The sequence below is a fragment of the Ctenocephalides felis genome, unplaced genomic scaffold (assembly GCF_003426905.1).
Source record: "Ctenocephalides felis isolate EL2017-DRISC unplaced genomic scaffold, ASM342690v1 CF-g0.4_SCAFFOLD_01170, whole genome shotgun sequence".
Lineage (NCBI taxonomy): Eukaryota > Metazoa > Arthropoda > Insecta > Siphonaptera > Pulicidae > Ctenocephalides > Ctenocephalides felis.
In genome coordinates this window covers 23,788,023-23,807,656 of record NW_020537324.1, presented here as the reverse complement: position 1 = coordinate 23,807,656, position 19,634 = coordinate 23,788,023, and the positions used below count along the sequence as shown (strand labels likewise).

Sequence of the window (19,634 nt, the reverse complement as noted above, 5' to 3'; positions counted from 1 at the left end):
AACAAAAAGTCAATAATAACACATTTTCGTGTCTTAGATGGATGCAAACGTTGCACAGTTGCAACTGTAAATAAATATTTGGTTAACACAGTTTACATTTTAGAGCATTTTTGTTATGTATTCCCACGAATATGGGCTAAAATTTGTTCCAGAACACTAATAATAAACGTTAACGTACACATTTGCCTCCAACCCAATTTTATTTATGAATAAATTAAAATGGCGTCCAATTACGATATGACATTAATTTTATTTTAAAATTAATTAGTAAATAAAACTATTATTAAATGATTACGATTTCATAATAATGTGCAAGTATGGAGACATTATAACATAAAACAGACATAATTTTCTATTTGGGCTAAATAATAACATAACAATTTTTTATCGTATCAAGTTTAACTTACGAATTTACAAAGCATTGGTATTGCCATACTGGCACTTGATCTATTTTGACTCAACGCTGACATCTTTGAGAAAACTTCGTTGAGTATTTGAAAGTTTGTTTACCAAAATTTGAAAGAAAATTTACGTTATACAGGATAATAAAAAAACAATTCAGATTTATTACATTTTTATTGCGTATTTCTTATAAACTTTTTTTAGAATTTAATACAATTATATACTGAATATAATATTACATATTAAAACACATTTAAATTATATTTATAATAAACAAAATTCTATTAAAATATTATATCTACTCACTGGGATTATAATACAAATGTTAGTACATTTGTTAGCATTTGAGAAAATCATGATATTCTGACTATTTCCTATAGCTAACCAATGTGAAATAAATAGATAGAAATCACATTTATAACATATCACTAAGAGTTTTTAATAGTGATTTAAAGATTCATTTTTATGTCAGAAAGATTCTATATAATTAATAAAAATATATATAACGTTTGAACAATTGCATTTTTGATGTATTTTTTGTCACTCTAATCTATAAATTAAAATTTAAAATAAAATATTCTCGTAATGCAATTTATAAAGTACAATGACATATACCTAAGGCCAGAAGTCATTGTTTGCTTTTTGTACATACACAAATGTTGACAGAATGTTAAAACACTAGCTATGTCCGTTATGTGATAAAGGTGCCAATCCTTTCTTTTGTATAGCCACTGATACAGCAGCTTCTAAGAAATCATAATGTTCACCAATTGCTTGAGGTGCTTCTGACACGCGCCTCAGTTCTCTCCCTGAGCTACCCGGTTGTTGCCAATCATGTGTACCACCAGCCTGTGATGTTTGATCAACCGGTCCAGCTCCATTTTGTAAACCATGAGCACTTATCGCCATCAAAATAGCAGCATCTTCAACAACCAGTGAACCAGTGTGTCCAGGCATAGGTGCTTCTGTGAAGGAATCTAAAACACGATTAATTGTATTGTCCACAAATCCTTTGGCAACTTGTCTCGCTTGCCATCTTGCTAGTCCCCTGTCATCTGCTCGATCTGCTAAACAGGCACTGGCTCGTAAAGATGGCACTGAATCATTGGAATTGTGGTTGTCAACATAACAAGGTGTGGATAATGTAGGTTCTGAGTATCTTTTACCAGACGAAGTTCTGTTTGAAATATTAGAAGAACATCCTACTGATAAGTCTCTGCCAGAATTTAATGAAAAACATTCGTTTATAGAAGGGTTGCTGTTGCTACTGCCACATGAAGATTCTTCAATTTGCGATCGAGATCTTCCTTTGACTTGCCACGAAAATCGAGCTTTTTTCAATGGTATAACATGACCTAATTTATTAACAGTATTCGATAAATTATCAGATTCTTCGTTCTCCATGTCAACGTAGAGCTTCACTAATTTAAAGGTTTAATACATCTTGCAATTGATATATAATTGGACAATTTATGTAGAGGACTGGTAAACAAGAATTAAATTCGACACTATCTCAATAGTATATTTTGCCACTCGTTACTTAATGTTCCTTTGCATTTATTATTATGTATAACTTCATGTTTTCCACGCAATCTAATGTAACTACTATTGAATTGAATATTCAATAATATAACACAAATACAATAGTTCACTTTACGCCCACTTGCCACTATTGTATTCTGCCATATTGATTTTGTGCATATACATAACCTGTGCACTACTTGTCAACAGATGACAGATTCGAATAGTGTGTCCAGGCTATAAATAATGGAGTGATTCTATGGAGCTTTAGCACGGTTTGAATCTCCGGAACTGGGCTTAGGGTGAATACCACAGATAAAAGTCGAGTGACGTCGGGATAAAACCGGTACTTTAATCAGGATAACCATGGATGCCATAGATAAAGAGGATTAGGATAACAGTTGAAGAAATCGAAGAAACCAAATGATCTGGTGCGGCTTATCTTCACTAAATAGTAAAGTATATAGTAAATAGATTGATTACTGATAAATTAAATTTCTAAAATCAATTCAATTTTTTTCAAAATCTTAGCAAAACTGCTAAATAGTGGGCTGCATGGCATCGTGCCTTAAGGGAAATTGCTGCTACTTTCCGTACCGTTATTAAAAATCTTGGTACAGAATCCGAAAAAAATTACACAAAATGTGTACACTTTATTAAAATCTCCATAAAATATCTGATAATTTGATGTACATATGTCCAATAACTTAATTTTATTGGGAGTCCATAACCGTTGGACCTGCTTTTCCAAAAATTTAATCAGTTCTTCTTTTTGCCAATACAAGTAAAATGTTTTTTGAATTATTAAAATCGGACGCTCCGTTCTCTTAAAAACTGAGTTACCTTTTTTGGCACTTTTTGCCCCGTATCTTCAGAACGGCTAGACTGGCCTTCGCAAAAAACTAATCAGCACGTCTCCTTATCAATACGAAAATAATGCTTTTTGAATTATTCAAATCGGTTGATCGGTGTTCCCGAAATCGTCGACGAAAATTTGAATCCGCACACACTCATACGAACACATACGAGTACACACACATACATCCAAAATGTATGCCAAAATGATCAGAAACCTTTGAAACGTAAATATATATAAAAATTTTCGCGGGATTTTAAAAATGTTAAAAATGTATAATACAAAGAAACAGTTTAACTAATCGTCAATTTGAATGATGCCAATTGTCAATTTTATTATCTTCTTCGAGAATTGTATTTGCTAAATTTATGTTTTCTCGGTGTTTCAACCCATTCTTAAGTTTAACATCAAAATTGGAGATGTTTGTTTGCTCAACGTTTGTTTTCTCAAAGTTTTCGTGAAAATTCTGAATCAATTTTGAAAATTTAGAAACTGTGCAAAAGATACCAGTTGAGAACTATGTTGATTTTAATGTGCACAATTGTGAATTGAAAATCGAATTGAATAGTTTATAATGAAAAGCGCAATCTTTATTTTTAATGCAAATAGTTTTAAATTTTATCGTCAATTTTAAAATTGAAGAGAAAATTGCCACTTGATTTAAGTCATCAATTTTCCTGATAATGATTGAAATAAACATAGTTGTTATTTATAGGAAAATAATTAAGTTTATATTATTATTATTAAAATATTGTTAATATTATTCATAACAAATAGGAAAATTGAATTGTTTTTCCAACATATCGCTGTAGTATGCAATGTCCCTTTACGCAAATTTACTAAATGTCCTAACAGTTCTAAATATAATAGTGAATAAAAAATAACTAAAACTCAATTCTTTTCGTTTAAATCTACTATATTCACACATTTCCCTTAAGATCAAATGCCACTTACACCTAACATTTACCTATCTTAATTATGTAGCTTTTGTTCATTGTAATGAATTTCTGAACTCCCATATAAATATTAGACAACTAATGAAATATCTATCCTCTTTCCACTCTCACATACATAAAGTGTATTTGCATATATATTTCTGATATTTATTCAATAATCGCTCTAAGCTCTTATATTCTTTGGTAATAACGAAATAAATAAATATATTGTTTGAAAAAATTGCTTCTATTTGATTTTTTGACAAATTTTCAATATTTTTAACAGCTTTTGGGCTATATGGACCTGAGACAAACTGAACAAATAAAAATATGAAAAACGATCTAGTAGTTTAAATGAAATAAATATTTGCTCATACACACACACACACACATAGATAAGGAATGCACATAAACACACACACACACACACACACACATATATATATATATATATATATATATACTTATAGATAACGCATACTTATCTATATTCATATCAATTAATTTAAAGCAAGTGAAAGCGTTTTAAATTAGGTATTGAAAAGGGGAAAGTTAATACGCATGTATTCAAAATAATTTCAAACTGTTTTTTAAATATTCCGGACTTCAATTTAAACATGTAATACAAATTTGATTTGTTATACAATAATTTAATTTAACCATATCAATAAAAAGTCCCCAAAAGTTTTAGTCGTTAAGCATTAAACAGGATGCTGCATAATGGACATTCATATAAGTTCAATGTAATATTTAGCAAATAAGTTATAACATAGTTTGCGTAATAGACGAATACTTTTTGTATGCAGAGTCGAGAAATCTTTTGGAATTTCTGCCAGGTATGATGAGAGCAACGTTATCATTTGAATATTTTGAGGCAACTTTCTCCCAGACGCTACCTGCGTCAAACTCTTGCAATAAAATAAAATAATTGCAATTAGCAGGTAGTGGGATCCATATCTCGAAATGGAAGCAATATAATAGTAAGTACAAGGTGTCTCGCACACCTGTCTCCCTTGAAGCGATGAAATTTATCCCAATTGAATTAATAAACAACATTGGAAGCAACTTTTTGAATTTATTATATTCATCGCCTTATAATTTTATATCTCTCTCATAAGCAAAAACCGTGCTATTTCTATGTTTTCAGTTTTTAATGCTTTTTTGTATGAAACAAACATGTACTGTACACAAATTTTAAAAATTCTACAATCACACATTTAACAAATAGCTCTAATTCTCGAAAATTTGGGCAGAATCGGTCCTATAATCATATGTGTTAAATGTACTTCCTATAACTTATTTTGGACTCATTGAACATGATATTAGGAGTCATACGAACCTAGATTAATTTAGTCTTTATTGCATTATTTATCTTATTTTATAACATTAATTAAGAAATGGCTTTATGAGAATGCACTACTTTTTCAGCACGCAAAAAGTATTTTTTCTGTCACAATAACAATAAGATTATATAGCAAGCAACGTTATTATTATTATACTTGAAATTGATAATTCCATGTGTAAATTCTTAAGCAAGATATCATTATTTATCTATTTAATTTATTATAAACATTTCATGCGATATTCATACACGGACCATCAATCATTGGATTGGTATTCGATTTAGACATTTCTTTAAATGATACCAAAAATTTGTTGATGGAATAGGCGCAGATATCAAAAGTAAAAAGTCGTGCAATATTTTTGTAGAAAAGCTTTCCTTTCCTCTTATTCATCAGTAAAAATCTTATACAAAAATTGCAATTTTGAATTAATTGAAATAATAAGTTGTGCTAAAATTCTGGTCTAAAAATAATATTCATAAAATAATTGTTTTGATGCTCTAGGAAGACGAAGGCAGCGTTTGAATAAATTATATGTGGTGCATGACAAAAATGCACTTAATTCTTTTCAATAAAAATATAACACTTGATATATTATATTTTACTTACTCGACTCCTTTTTGATATTCTTTAGTAATCCTATAATATGTACAATTACTCGTCGACTTTATTTAAGATTTTTCACATCAGGACTATAAGCTAAACATATCCAACCTGGAATCGGATCACCACTGGGTGATCATTCGACCTTTTTTCCTTATTTAATAAACCATTAAAATTACTGAATGTTGTTTATAACGACAGATTGTAATTCATAAATGTGAATAAAAAAAAAATTACTTATTATATAAATATTTTTTGTAACCAATGTTCTCAAGAATTGGTATCATAGTTTTGGTCATCTTTCCCAAAATCGTTTTCATAAACTTTTGCTTCAATTTGGTGTTTGATGTTTTGCTTCAGAAATATAGATTTATACCGATAAAAGATTTCAAAAATTATATGAAAAGCTTTAAAAATGGTCTTTCGGATATAAGGCAGTATCATATGAATGAAAATTAACAAAATTATCAGGCAAAATTCTGAAAATAATGAACAGTTTAAAAACTACTGCATGGTTTCGTATTTTTACACCACACGTAGTCTTAGATTTAATTCCAACCTCCGCCAGCTCGATATCAAGCAGTATAATATCAAATTTACACTTTAAGTTATAGATGTCGAATTGATCTCAAGTGAAAATAACTAGAATTACATAATATATAGTCTACACAAAGAGAAGAGTGGTTGACCGCTGGGTTGCCATCTCGACAAAAATACTAGGGTAAGATGTACGATAGTAAACAAAGCTCATAGAACATGCAGTTCCGATTTGTTGCTTCGTTCTTGAAAAAATAAAAAAAAATCAATCAATCCAAGTAATTGCTACCTATAAATACAACAAATCTTTGATCTTATTTAAGTAAGTAAGTTCAACCCTTGTGAGTAAGACTGCAGTTCCGGCAAGAAAAGAGTCTACCAAATGTTTGCACTACTCTGATCTTACTAAATTGTTTATACTTAAATATTTACATTAACATAATTATAAATGTACAAAAGTCTTCTTCGAATTGATTCATATTATTACGTTGCAAAATGTTACCGAGTATCTGTTACCACAACATAATACGTGTTGTATATGTTCAACGTAACTTTTCTTTGTAAATTTACTCAAGAGATATTAACAGGTATTTAATATTCTCAACACAACTGTAAGAACCACGGTCAGTCATTGAACAATTCACTTTCACATTAGCTCAGCTTATTGCTTTATGATATGAGGAGACTTTTGCATTCATAGTGCGACAGTTAAGTGAAAACGTGCTCTAGCGAAGGTAGTGATTTGTGTCTCAAGAACGTTTCTACTTGTATAATTTTAAATTTAGAGATACAACTTAAATTACATAATGGCAATAAATAAGGTAAGTGAATATAATTTTATAAATTATTTTGCTATATTTGAGATCATTCTTGAAACATTTATAATTGCCATCGAAAATGAGAAAAACAATCGAAAATTAAAATAAATCTTAGCAGTTTAACTAATGTTTTTAGTCAAATTAAAATTATTCCAAAAACTATAAAGAACATGTTGAATTAAACATTATTTAATATAATAATACATATTTATATTATTGATTTCAAATATTATAGGCATAATTCTCTTACAAACTTGTGCTCTTATTTTTCCACCTGCCTAAGGTGAAAATGGAAAATGTGCAACTATGAATTTTGTAAGATTTTTTTTATACTAGATTTATAGAGAAAATTATTTTATCTTTGAATAATATCAGCGAGCTATCTTAAATTTGATGAAGAAATGAATCAAAAATTTAAAAATCTGAATAATTTAACTAGCATTCTCATAAAAGTAAAATCATCTAAAAATCTACCGGGAGTGAATTGAATTTGCATTACTTAATGAAATATTTGTAATAAATATTTTAGGCATATTTCTCGAATAAACTTGCTCTTATCGAAGTTCAAAATGGATTATTGCATACTAGGTTTTACTAGGAAACTTTTATACTAGATTTACAGAGATACTTATTACAACTTGTAGTAATAGCAGCAAGCAACCTTAGGTTTATTGAAGGAAAAATCTAAACTTTAAAAAATCTGATTAATTTAGCTAAATTAATTAAAGAAATTATTTAATAACGTAAAGAAAATAAGTGGAAAATGCTTTATTTAATAAAACTCTTGTTATAAATATTATAGGCTTAATTCTCGGATAAAATGGATCTCTTATTTTACTACTTGCCTAAGGTATAAATAAAAAATGTGTGAAAATGAATTTCGTAAGATACTCTTATAGAGATAAATATTTTCGATTATATAAACGAGCAATCTTAAGATTATAATTATTATTAAGAGTCCTATTATTTTGTTATTTGAAGTGATCAGAACTACGTATTTTATAAGCTGTTATTCTGACGTAGACATATTTTTCTTAACCCAGGGTAACCCAGTGGTCAACCATTCTTGTTTTTGTGTTAATTAATTATTAGATATGTATATCTAATAGTTTTGCCATATATATTATAAGAATTTGTTGCAAATAAATAAACAATATTTGTTAGAAATTGTACAGGAAAAAGATTAATATTACGATGTAACCAGTTAGCTTGAATTGTAAATTTAGAATCAATATTTATTATATAATATTGCCCTATAAGTAATTTCAATAAAAATCAGTTCAAAATTTATCTCCAATCAGGTGTAAGTGGAACTTTGTTATGAGACATGTTGCCCGAACTTCCTAATATATGTAAATAATCGACTTCCAACAATTGAGATGTAACAACTTTTCAAATTGTGACGATAACATTTTCAACAGCTTATTTCGAAAATTATTCCAATTTTTAATTAATTTTTGTATATAAACCACTTTTCGTAAGCCTATAATTTTTTAGGATGTTAAGACCCTAGTCAATATTAGAATACCCATGGTTAAGACCATTAACTCTATCACTGTGCAAAGTTTCGTTAAAATCGTCATTAACTGTGAAAAAATGATCATCACGAATCCCAACCGATATCCTTTGAAAAGTTTTTGAATTTTCACAATCAGAATAAGATTTTTGGCAAAGCTGTTGATGAAAAATTTTGCTCTTTTAGCATTTTCTAATTATTATAAAGAAACGGATTGGCTAATTGTCGTGCAAAATTAATCAGAGCAAGTCAGTCTTTATCGAGTTTTATCGAACTTTTGAATTTTTGCAAGCAGTTCACCCGTTTTTGAACAAAGGTGGACGAAAGGTCAAAATTTTGCTTATGTACTCATACACACGTACATATTTTTTCCAAATTCGGTTTCAAACGATTCGGAACAACTTGAAGCGTAAAAAAACAGCAAATCGCGTTTTCTATCAAAGGAAATAACTTCTCCTTGCGGAACATAAACAGTGATGAACACATTATAACAAATCAATGTATTAAATTATCTTATATTTTTTCTAGATTTCAACCCTAGTCATTCTATTATTCGCTTGCCACTACGCCTCGAGTGCAACAACGACGGTGACTACCAGTACGCAGAAAACCCTCCCATCAGTTTCATCAGCCCGTGCCGCCGCCACACGTGCTCCAATTTCTGATGAGATGCTGGATCACGCGCTTAATGATAAAAGATATTTAATGAGACAATTAAAATGTGCTCTTGGCGAGGCACCTTGTGATCCCGTTGGCCGCAGGTTGAAAAGTAAGTAATTGTAATCGAAATATGAATTTATATCGAAAATAATAGTAATAGGAAAAACATCCCAAATGATAGTGTAGATTTAAGTAAGCAAAGGCTCCATGTAGTTAGCTAATTACTAAAACACAAGGAGATATTTTATTGGCAATAGTCCACCTTATATTATGAGAAATATTAATTTCAATTCTTAAAAATAAATCCTAGAATAGACTATTCTTAGTCTGTGTCACATTTATATATACTATTTTAGTAGTAGATACTAATATCTAATAATATAATATAAAGTGCTACAAAATTGCAGTAATAAACCGCTAATTGCTCATAGTTTTATTTTGAAAATACAGTAGAATCAGTTTAGTATGACATCGAAGGGATACCAAAAACTCATCATAATAAGCATTCTGAAGAAACCGACTTATAAGGAATTTTATATGAAAACCAAACATTTAAGTATGATTACGTCATAATAAGTGGTTGGTCCATATATTCAGCGTTATATTGAGTGGAATCTACTATATTATTCTGAGATCTTTTCTAAAATACAATTTCGTGCCATAAATATACAAAATAATAGTAAACGACATAAAATAATATTCTTAGGCTAATTTTAACTACGAAATTTATCCTTTTGGTTTTTTTATTTTACAGCCGTTGATTTAGGATTTATTACTCATGAATTATATTTGCATATTCTATCTTTATTATTTAGTTGAATTCAAATAAGGTGCTATAAAACATTTTTAACGATGTGTAATCCGAATTCAAAGAAATATGCAGTATATTATACATGCTCAACAATATTATTATAATAATGGTATACCATTTTATGATTTTTTTTTAATAGCAAATTTAACTTTTTAAATATTTTTTACAAATTCTAATTACTAATTACATTTATAATTTAGGATTTTTTATTTTCGAGGCATTAATTTGGGTTTTATAACTAATATTATATTTCAATTTTTCATCTTTTACGATTTTGAATATAGCGTTCTAAAACATGTTTAAAAATGTGTAATTAATTAAAATAAATATTTAAGGGCTATATGCTCAATAATATTATAAAATTTTCATTTTTTTAATTGAATGATTACATGCATTGAATATACAAAAAATAATACCAAACAAAAATCCCTCAAAATTTAATTAAAAAATTTGTCTTTTGGAAATTTTGATTATAAATTTTTCAATTCATCTTCGTTATTTTAATAATATTATTAAATTAAATATTTATTATTTTAAATTTTTATTTATAGCTTGAAACCAAAAATTTTAAAAATTCAAATTAAATATAATAATTACCGGTTACTCTTTATTATCATTCAATTCAAAAAAGACTAAAAAGAACACAACCGTTACGGTATTACTATCAATTTTAATAAATCTAATAAGCTTTTATTACCATGTATAGCATTTTTGATCAAATTGAATTTTATTTTTGGATGCTCGAACAATTATTTTAATATTATTTGATTAATATTATGCAATATTTAAAATAATTTTAACGTCTTCACTATGTAGTTTCAACTATTTAAATTTTTCCAAACTAGCTTTTATGAAGTTATATGTCAGTAAATAATGTCAACTATGATCTTCACTCAATATGATTTTGATTAAGTTTTATTAAACTCCTGACCTATAGGATAATAAGTTATACATGCTGCTCAAGTGCTCATGTATGTATATGTATATATATATATATATATATATATATATATATATATATATATATATATATATATAGATTATTTTATGAATATAAATATATACAATTATATATATACGCATTTTAATAATACTATTACGATAATCATAATTAAATATGTAATTATTTTGTCGACATTGAACATCAATGATGTGCGCGATATGCTGATACGTGTAATATAAAAATCTTAAAGATTATTTAATTGTTAATTAATTAATGTTTATATAGATTGTTATTGATATTTATGTAAATCTTTTTAATTGCAAATTAATCACTATTAGAAAAAAATCGAGTTTTATGAAACGCATCCTAATTTCAGTAATTTAGTTTTCATTACACACACACACACCCGTATATATAAATATATATAATTTATTCATTTCACACACGCACCCATATATATTATTCTAATTAGTAAATATTTATTTAATAATGTGAATTTATCAAATTGCAGGTTTAGCTCCATTAGTATTAAGAGGTGCTTGCCCACAGTGCACAGCCCAAGAAACCAAACAAATTCGTAAAACATTATCCCACATTCAAAGAAATTTCCCCGCAGAATGGAACAAGCTGATTCAAACATACCAAGGTTAATAATTATATAAAACTTCAATCTAATCATTATGAACATTAATTAGGTTTAAGTAATAAATGCCTAATTGTAAGTATTATAATATTTATTAAAAAAATTAAGTATCCTATTATTGGATAAAATTGAGATACTTTTTTTAAGCATTTTGTATGCTTATGGAATTGTGAAATTTGTATAATGCATATTCCGATCTATTTTTGAATAAAGTTTGTACTTATTGTTAAGAAATAAAAACGTGTTGTTATAAAGAACTTCTTGTGAATGTTTATACATCCATTTTAATTTTTACATAGAAGTATTTAAAGATGTAGAAATCAGAAGAACTTTATAGAAATGAAAATCACTGTATGCAGTGAGTAGATAAATTAGTTATTTACGAGAATAAAGTTAAGGAATGAAATCATCAAAATATGTCAACTAAATTATCTAAGAGCTTGTAAGCAAAACGTGACCTTCTAGATTTCCAATAAATTTTCTTATATATACTTAATTAATTCTTAATTTTGAATTGAGTTCATTTAAATTGTCATACAGTTAATCAACATACTCATTACCTTAAACGAGTTTAAACTTTTGACTTGATTATAAGTTAAAATATTAATCTGTTAGAACATTTACACAAAATAGATATTTTTCAATACAATGGCAATTGGATATAACGCAATTTAGAATGATAATTCGAAATAAAAAGAATTATGTCGCATTGAAAAATTTATTTTGTATATAAATATAACAAGTCAATTTTTTATGTAAAATTTTAAATCTATTCAAAAACAAATATTATCAATGTTGCCATCTGCAAATAACAAAATAAAAATTTAGACAGAGATAATTAAAGAATTAAAGAATTATCAATAAAACTTACAATCTTAATACTTTATCCTTCCCTCCTGAAGCTACTTTTAATCCATCAGTAGACCAATCAACAGCATAGATATCATCAGCATGACCGGGTAGGTCCATTTCCAACTTCTTGTTAGCAACACTCCAGACTGAAAAATAATACATAATATAGTAATGCATCAGATAAATTGTATATTGTATATTAACAAAAAGAAATATATTAACCTTTCAAAGTTGAATCAGCACTACCACTAACAAGCAAACGAGAATCTGCTGCCCATGCTATAGAATAAACGGCTTGAACATGTCCACGTAATGTTGCAATAAATTTTCCATCAATAGCACTCCATAATCTAACAGATTTATCAAAAGAAGCAGATGCAATTAATCTGCAACAAAATAAAAATATCGAACAATGCACATTAATATTCCTGCATATTAGTGTTATAAAAATTTAAAGATTGGATATTCTATTTACCGTACATCAGGGGAAAATTTAACATCATTCACTACATTTTGATGACCAGTCAACCTAGCAATACATTTATTTTTATTTGTGGTCCATAAATATAATGTAAAATCATCTGAACATGATACAAGTGTTTCATAGTCACTGCAAACAGCATTATAACGTTCTTGAGCTAATTGTTTCATCACATTCTCTACAACAAAACTGTAATTGACTAATTGATTCTAATGATTTAGTATACATTTAGTATAATTCTTACTATCAGTAATTTTAACATTTTTATCCATGACGGGATGAAAAGGTCCTGTCCTTAGAACATAGTCTGTATTCAATGCTAAACTATTGACCCAATGAGCATGTCCTTTAAGTGTTCTGCATAATATTCCCTAAATAGATAACTTTATTAATTTTATCCTAAATAACATATTTGTCATGATAAGTAAAACTTACATCTTTTGCTCTCCATATTTTGATTTCTCTATCATGACTTCCAGTATATAAAAGACCCAAGCCGCCCCATTTAACAGTAGTAACTGCCTGCGTATGACCAGATAGGGTTAAAATATGCTGACATAAAACGGTATCCCATATTTTAACATCTGTATCTTTACTAGAACTAGCAAGAAGTCTACAATCTGGATTACTAAAAATATAACAAGTCTGCATTAGAAATCATATGCATGGAATAAATATGGTATGTAAAAGATTTGTTATTTTCACAAAACTCATTATTTTTTATAAATTATTCAATACGCATAAAGTTGATAGTTATTTTAACCACCTGTGATAAGGTTCCCAACTTAAAGAAGTGATATATTGTTTATGTCCTATGAGTGTTTTACCAATCTGTTGTCCAGTTTCTGGATTCCAAAGTTTTATTTCACCAGCTTTACAACCTGATGCCAGTTTTGTACCGCAAGGTGACCAAGATACACATAAAACCCATTGCCTGTGTCCTTTGCAGACATGAATCGGAGTTTGTGTTAGAATATCCCACAATCTTACTGTTGTATCACCTGAACCACTCGCTAATTTATCACCTTGTGGTCCAAAACTTAATGATATTACAGCCTCGGCATGACCAGGTAAAGAACTAAAATAAAAGATTTGTTCAGGAAAATAGTTAAATGTAGCTATATGATATTTTGCATTGATTAAATTAGGTATTATACAATAAATCCTGCAACAAAATAATAAACCAATATTTAAAATTACCAGAGATTTTTTCATTATATTAATTTTAAATAAATAAAAAAGTAAAAACATTCAGAGCAATATGCATTTGATTTGTGTAATTATTTTTCAAACCAAACTTTTAATATGATTCTTTTAGTAAATATTATATCTACACTGCGAGATACAGCTGCAGAAATTTGAACCAACTATAAAACTTATATAATAATTATTTTACCTGGTGCATCTACTAACAGGTCGAACTTTAAATACAGCTTGTTCTTGATATACAATATCTAAGACACCTTCTGTGTCAAATGTATTTAAATCAATACTATTCGATAACTTCTTATTTATTTCAACTTCATTTACAAAGAATAGATATGGAACTGGCTTTTCCTAAAAACATATAAATAATTACACATTTCAAAATAACCGATGATACAAGATAGTAGAGATTTTACATTTTGAAGGAGTGCATTGCAAACTAGTCCTAATTGTTCAACAGTAACATCAAATGGTAAATTAAAGGGTGTTCCAATATCTTCACCAGAATCAGATTTGAAACGGGCAGTTATGGTTGTTGGAGGTTCTGGTGGTGATATTTCCATTTTAATTTTGTTGAAGATATATAATACGATGCAAATTACTTTGTTATTTTAATTAACAACTACAAACATCAATATATTTAATGTACAACTTTATACACGTGTTTTTAAATTTGCTGCCAGTACATAACCTCAATTAACAAATGTCAAACTCTGTTACCAACTTCACGTGGTATATGAGAAAAAGCGGTTGATTCAAATTATGAAAGCATAAATTACAATTATAATTAAATATTTAAATATATATTGAATTTTGAGGTTTTTGACTTAAGTTTAGTACGCAGTTTTTTTAATTATATATATATTTATATATATAATCTATATATAATTAATTTGATGTTGACTTAAGTATTTACAGATTCTAATAGTTTTCTGGTTAATCGTGCTTTCTTGTTCTAATTTTTTAAAAAAAATGTTTTTTTCTATTTATACTTCAAACATTGTACTTATTGTTAGTGATAACACAAAAATTACAAATAAAATAAGAAATATTTAAGTGGAAACAGAAGATATTACTCCTTATCTTAGGAAGGGAAAAAAAATTGTACAATATAAAATTTTTAAAAAAATTTATTTATCATATTATCATTATATATATTATTTATCAATATATCATTTATTTATATAACTGCAGTTGACTCTAGTTTTTCTAAAGCATTTGCCTATAAAGAAAACTTGGTCTTAAGTATATACAGTTTACTGGTTAAATCTATAATATATAGATTATTATATATAGATTCAAATAAAATTAAATTTTTAGTTTAATTTCGGCTGCCTTTAAAAAAAGGCAGCCAAAATTACTGACAGAAAATAGCTACACACAACTTATTTGAATTAAAATCAAGTTGCTGATAATCTAGATAATTTAAACTTTCACTGCTAATTTTCAAATCATAAGAAAAGTAAGGTTGTATAATTAAAGAATAGGCTTAAGTTAATATAAATATAAAATCTATATTTTGTCAATATTTATAATAAATAAACTTAAGACAATTTTTCATTCTTAAATATCTGTGTAATGAGACAGCTCCATAAATGCAAGAGGACATTGATTGTGACTTTCCATACATTCATCATAGGATAAAAGTTCTTTAGTGTTACTGGAACTTGACCTTTAAAAAACATCAATTGAAGTTATTTTTTATATAGTTTTATGCAATAGTATAATATATATTTAGTATTTTTAAATAACTTACTTGAAAATTAATTTGAATGTTTTTGAGAGAACGTTGTTGTCTGCTGTACTTTCATGAGATGCATCGCAAATGAATTTTTGTATGCAGGACTTTCCATTGTAACCGTGGCTAAATTATTAAATTAATATAATTATGTTATTTATATAATAATTAAAATAAGTAATAATTAGTTATTAATAAATTGTACTTATTATTTAAATCAAAACTTGCTGTGCTTATTCTAACAATTAATTCATAAGGCTATGAGCAATGCGAAACACGAATAAAGTCAATATATTATGTATTAAGTTCTTATGAATATAAATCTCTATTATTCCAAAATTTCATTCAAAATATGTATTAAAATTATTAATTACTTCTCTATAGCTTCTTGAACACTATTGTGAATATCTCTCCTGGTTATCAAGGGAAGACGACTGCGTTCTGGCATATCCCAATTCACACGAAAACCATATCCATATGAAAACACCGTTCCAATTTCAGGTAAAACATTGTCTTTTATGTTAAGCCTATACTATAAAAAATAAAAAAAGTTTAAATACAAAAACACACATAGCATATGTAATAACATTAATAACACATATATATGTAATAACGTTTCAAAGGTAAAAGATAGACATTCTTAGCTATGGAATATTTTTCTTTGTCTCTGATACTGCTCTTTTTTCTCAGAAAAGCTTTTAAACTTTTTAAAAATTTCTGAGAATCAATGGATATTTAAAAATAATGGATATTTAGGCCCTCATCTTTTGAAGATACACTAAACGAAGACTTAATATCAAGTTTCATAAAATCAAAACACAAAATTATTTAAGCATTCCTTCATTGTATTTTGTATATTGGATATTTGTTTGTTTTTTGTTGTATAGTTATAAATATAGTTCACTTATTAAAAAGAGAAACTAAGTTGAGTTAAGTTTTTTTAATAAGACCATAAGTAATATTCATATATTTTGAGTCCTAATTTGACTCTTTTTATAATCGACAAAGAAAGAAATACTTATAATTGAGTTAATTTAGCTTAGTTATATGAATATATTTAGGGTAAATTTTAATTAAAGCTCAATTTTTAATATATTTTACATAAACTACTTATTGATGTAATAGAGATAATATTAAAATATAAATATAAAAAGTAATGCATGCCATGGAGTATGTAGAATTTTTTTGGTTCAACCTTTTTATAAAAATGACAATTTTGTTTGTATTAAAAAATATATATATAATTTCGAATAAAAAAACTCTTTTTATAATAATACACTATTATATATTCTTAATTTACACTATTATTAACTTCCCGTAGGGCAAGTTATAGAAATCGCAGAAGAATCGAAAATTAATTTTTTTATAAATCTTTACGTCTCAAAGGTTTCTGAACATTTTGTCATATTATCCTTAGAAGAAATGGATGTATGTGTGTGTGTGTGCGAATACAAATTTTCGTCGACGATTTCGGAAACACGGATCAACCGATTTGAATAGTTCAAAAAACATTCGATTCGCATTGATAAGAAGACTTGCTGATTAGAGAACGAATGTGTTGATCAAACAAAGAACTGTTAAAATTTTAAAGGCAGATTCAACGGTTATGAGCTATTTGGCGGTCAAAATATCAAAATGCCATTTGGCGGTCAAAATATCAAAATTTACAAAAAAAAAAAACGATTTCTTAAAAAATTTGAGAATATTTCGAAAATTTAAAAAAACGGATGTTTTTAAATATTTCCAAATTCTCATAAAATTAAAAAAAAACGATTTTCTTCAAAAATTCCAAAATTATTTGCCTTAAGGCACGATGCATTGCACCAATAGTCAAAAATAAGAAATGTACCAAAAATGTACTTACAAAAATTTTTGAACTTTTCCGAAATGCTAAATGACGCCGCACTCTTGTTTTAGTATTTTTCGCCTCCAACTGATATTCACTAGCATTTTGATTATTGCATAAAACTATACAAAAATAATTTAGTAACAAAAAAATTAATATGTTTTTGCACATTGATATGATGTTCTATCATTTAATTTGTACTCACGTCTTTCGTTGAATAAATTACAATTAATATAAAATTCATTTAAATCGGAACGTATCTTATATACCACTTAAGGTCTAAGTGGCATATTGCTAATTATTAATATAAATATTCATATGCAAGCAAAGAAATTACAGTTAAGTGAATGAACTCGTTATTGAATGTGACATGTTGACATTCATAATAAACACATAGAAATAGAAATATTTGCAATTAAAACCCGTTCACTAAGGATTTTTTATGAATAATAAAAATTTATAATTTATAACTCTTTTATAATAATATTTTATGTATTAGACTAAATTGTAAATTTTGCAATGTAATAACAATATTTGAAAAAATGTGTTCTGACAGAAGCATTGGTGGAGTGACCTATTTTTCATCTAATTCCAAGTTTGTATGAATTTTACGCTGGAAAAGTTTGTATTTTTCATGATTTCTTGTTTTGTGACCTAGATTTCAAAGCTTTATACATCTGATATTGAGAGGAATTATCATTTCCAAAAGAACATTTCAAATTTGAACAAAATGCGATTGAATCTTTTTTTGACCCAGATCTGTTAATCACTTATTTTATCCTAAAAGAGGCTCTTAAATTCTATCTTTCATATATAATTTATAGCTATTTTATTACCTACAAATTTTTTGGTTCATTCTATTTTTTTTACTCTTTTTCAGTAAATCATTTCTACATCTTTGCAAATAATTTCTGCAGAACTGTTAAAATTAGAGTATATGTTTCTAGTCCATATAGATAATTTTCGTAAATTTTTCTTTAAATTCTGAAATAAGGATATCGTAATACAATTTGTGGATCATAACTATTTAAAATTACTGCACTTGAAAGATCAAATAACTCATAAAAATTATATATCCAACCAACCATTCAAATTGATTCAAAATTTTAATCCTTTCCACTCCGGCGGCATCTAAGTGAAAAGGGTTAGCAATTCAAATTTGCATACAAAATGCATCTCTATTTATTTGTTTGTGAACTGGAATACTGATCATAAAGTTCTATCATATCATTCACTTCGTTTTCTGTCATATAATTCAATATATGTGATTGAGTCAATACCATTAATATGGTATCAATAATTTATAAATTGTTATTATTCAAGTTTTCTAATCTTTGCCTCTCCTAATTAGAAAAAAAGCTTTTGTGATAGCAAAGAAATAAACAAAATTTAAAATCTTTGAGCAACCCTTATAAATAATATTACTTAATTATTATAAAATAATTTTTAGAACTAATAAAACAAGTTTAAAATTTTAGTTATAAATCTGTGTATTGAGATAATTCTAAGAGAGCAAGTGGACATGATAATTCTATTTTCTTGCACGAATTTTCTTCGGGCTTAAATACTTCTTCATCTGATCTGCAAAAAAATGATTGAAGTCAGTTTTTTTCATTTTGGAAAATATTTTTAATTGTTATGAAGCATACTTAAAAATCATCTTGAACATTTTTAATATGACATTGGTATCAAATTTTAATTTGTCTGCATCACATATAAACTTTTGAATACAGGATTCTCCATCAAAACCATGCCTAGAAAAAAATACATATTTCTGAATGAAATATAAATATTTGTTTAATTTATAATGATAATGAATTAAAATCATTACAAATGGAAATATCTCCACATAATTTAAAAAAATAATATAATGTATCCGAACTATTAAACATAAATAAAAATGTAGCATAACAGAAAATGGGG

The 19,634-nt window shown here is 27.1% G+C and overlaps 5 protein-coding genes across 5 annotated transcripts in view; 1 reads left to right on the top strand and 4 right to left on the bottom strand.

Moving 5' to 3' along the window:
* LOC113366983 (putative odorant-binding protein A10) overlaps nt 1-470 on the bottom strand; it is a 3,838-nt gene extending 3,368 nt beyond the window's left edge. Inside the window, exon 1 of the mRNA XM_026608622.1 lies at nt 408-470. Coding sequence (XP_026464407.1) covers nt 408-470 — 63 coding nt within the window. The remainder of the gene's footprint in view (nt 1-407) is intronic.
* A 407-nt stretch (nt 471-877) lies between these two features.
* Nucleotides 878-2,074, bottom strand: LOC113366685. The gene has a single exon (XM_026608342.1). The coding sequence runs from the start codon at nt 1,804-1,806 to the stop codon at nt 1,081-1,083; it is 726 nt and encodes a 241-aa protein (XP_026464127.1). The 5' UTR covers nt 1,807-2,074; the 3' UTR covers nt 878-1,080.
* Nucleotides 2,075-6,862: 4,788 nt separating this feature from the next.
* Nucleotides 6,863-11,596, top strand: LOC113365971 (putative odorant-binding protein A10). Its single transcript, XM_026607515.1, has 3 exons — nt 6,863-7,018; nt 9,060-9,300; nt 11,457-11,596. The coding sequence occupies exons 1-3, from the start codon at nt 7,004-7,006 to the stop codon at nt 11,594-11,596; spliced, it is 396 nt and encodes a 131-aa protein (XP_026463300.1). The 5' UTR covers nt 6,863-7,003.
* Nucleotides 11,597-12,377: 781 nt separating this feature from the next.
* Nucleotides 12,378-14,794, bottom strand: LOC113366982 (protein Notchless-like). Its single transcript, XM_026608621.1, has 9 exons — nt 14,544-14,794; nt 14,318-14,478; nt 13,688-13,999; nt 13,357-13,549; nt 13,166-13,292; nt 12,916-13,099; nt 12,663-12,826; nt 12,460-12,586; nt 12,378-12,390 (listed from the first exon to the last, which is right to left on the bottom strand). Exons 1-9 carry the CDS (start codon nt 14,688-14,690, stop codon nt 12,378-12,380), a joined length of 1,428 nt encoding a protein of 475 aa, XP_026464406.1. The 5' UTR covers nt 14,691-14,794.
* An 896-nt stretch (nt 14,795-15,690) lies between these two features.
* Nucleotides 15,691-18,994, bottom strand: LOC113366981. Its single transcript, XM_026608620.1, has 4 exons — nt 18,947-18,994; nt 16,240-16,397; nt 15,884-15,991; nt 15,691-15,799 (listed from the first exon to the last, which is right to left on the bottom strand). Exons 1-4 carry the CDS (start codon nt 18,992-18,994, stop codon nt 15,691-15,693), a joined length of 423 nt encoding a protein of 140 aa, XP_026464405.1.
* Between the last annotated feature and the right edge of the window lie 640 nt (nt 18,995-19,634).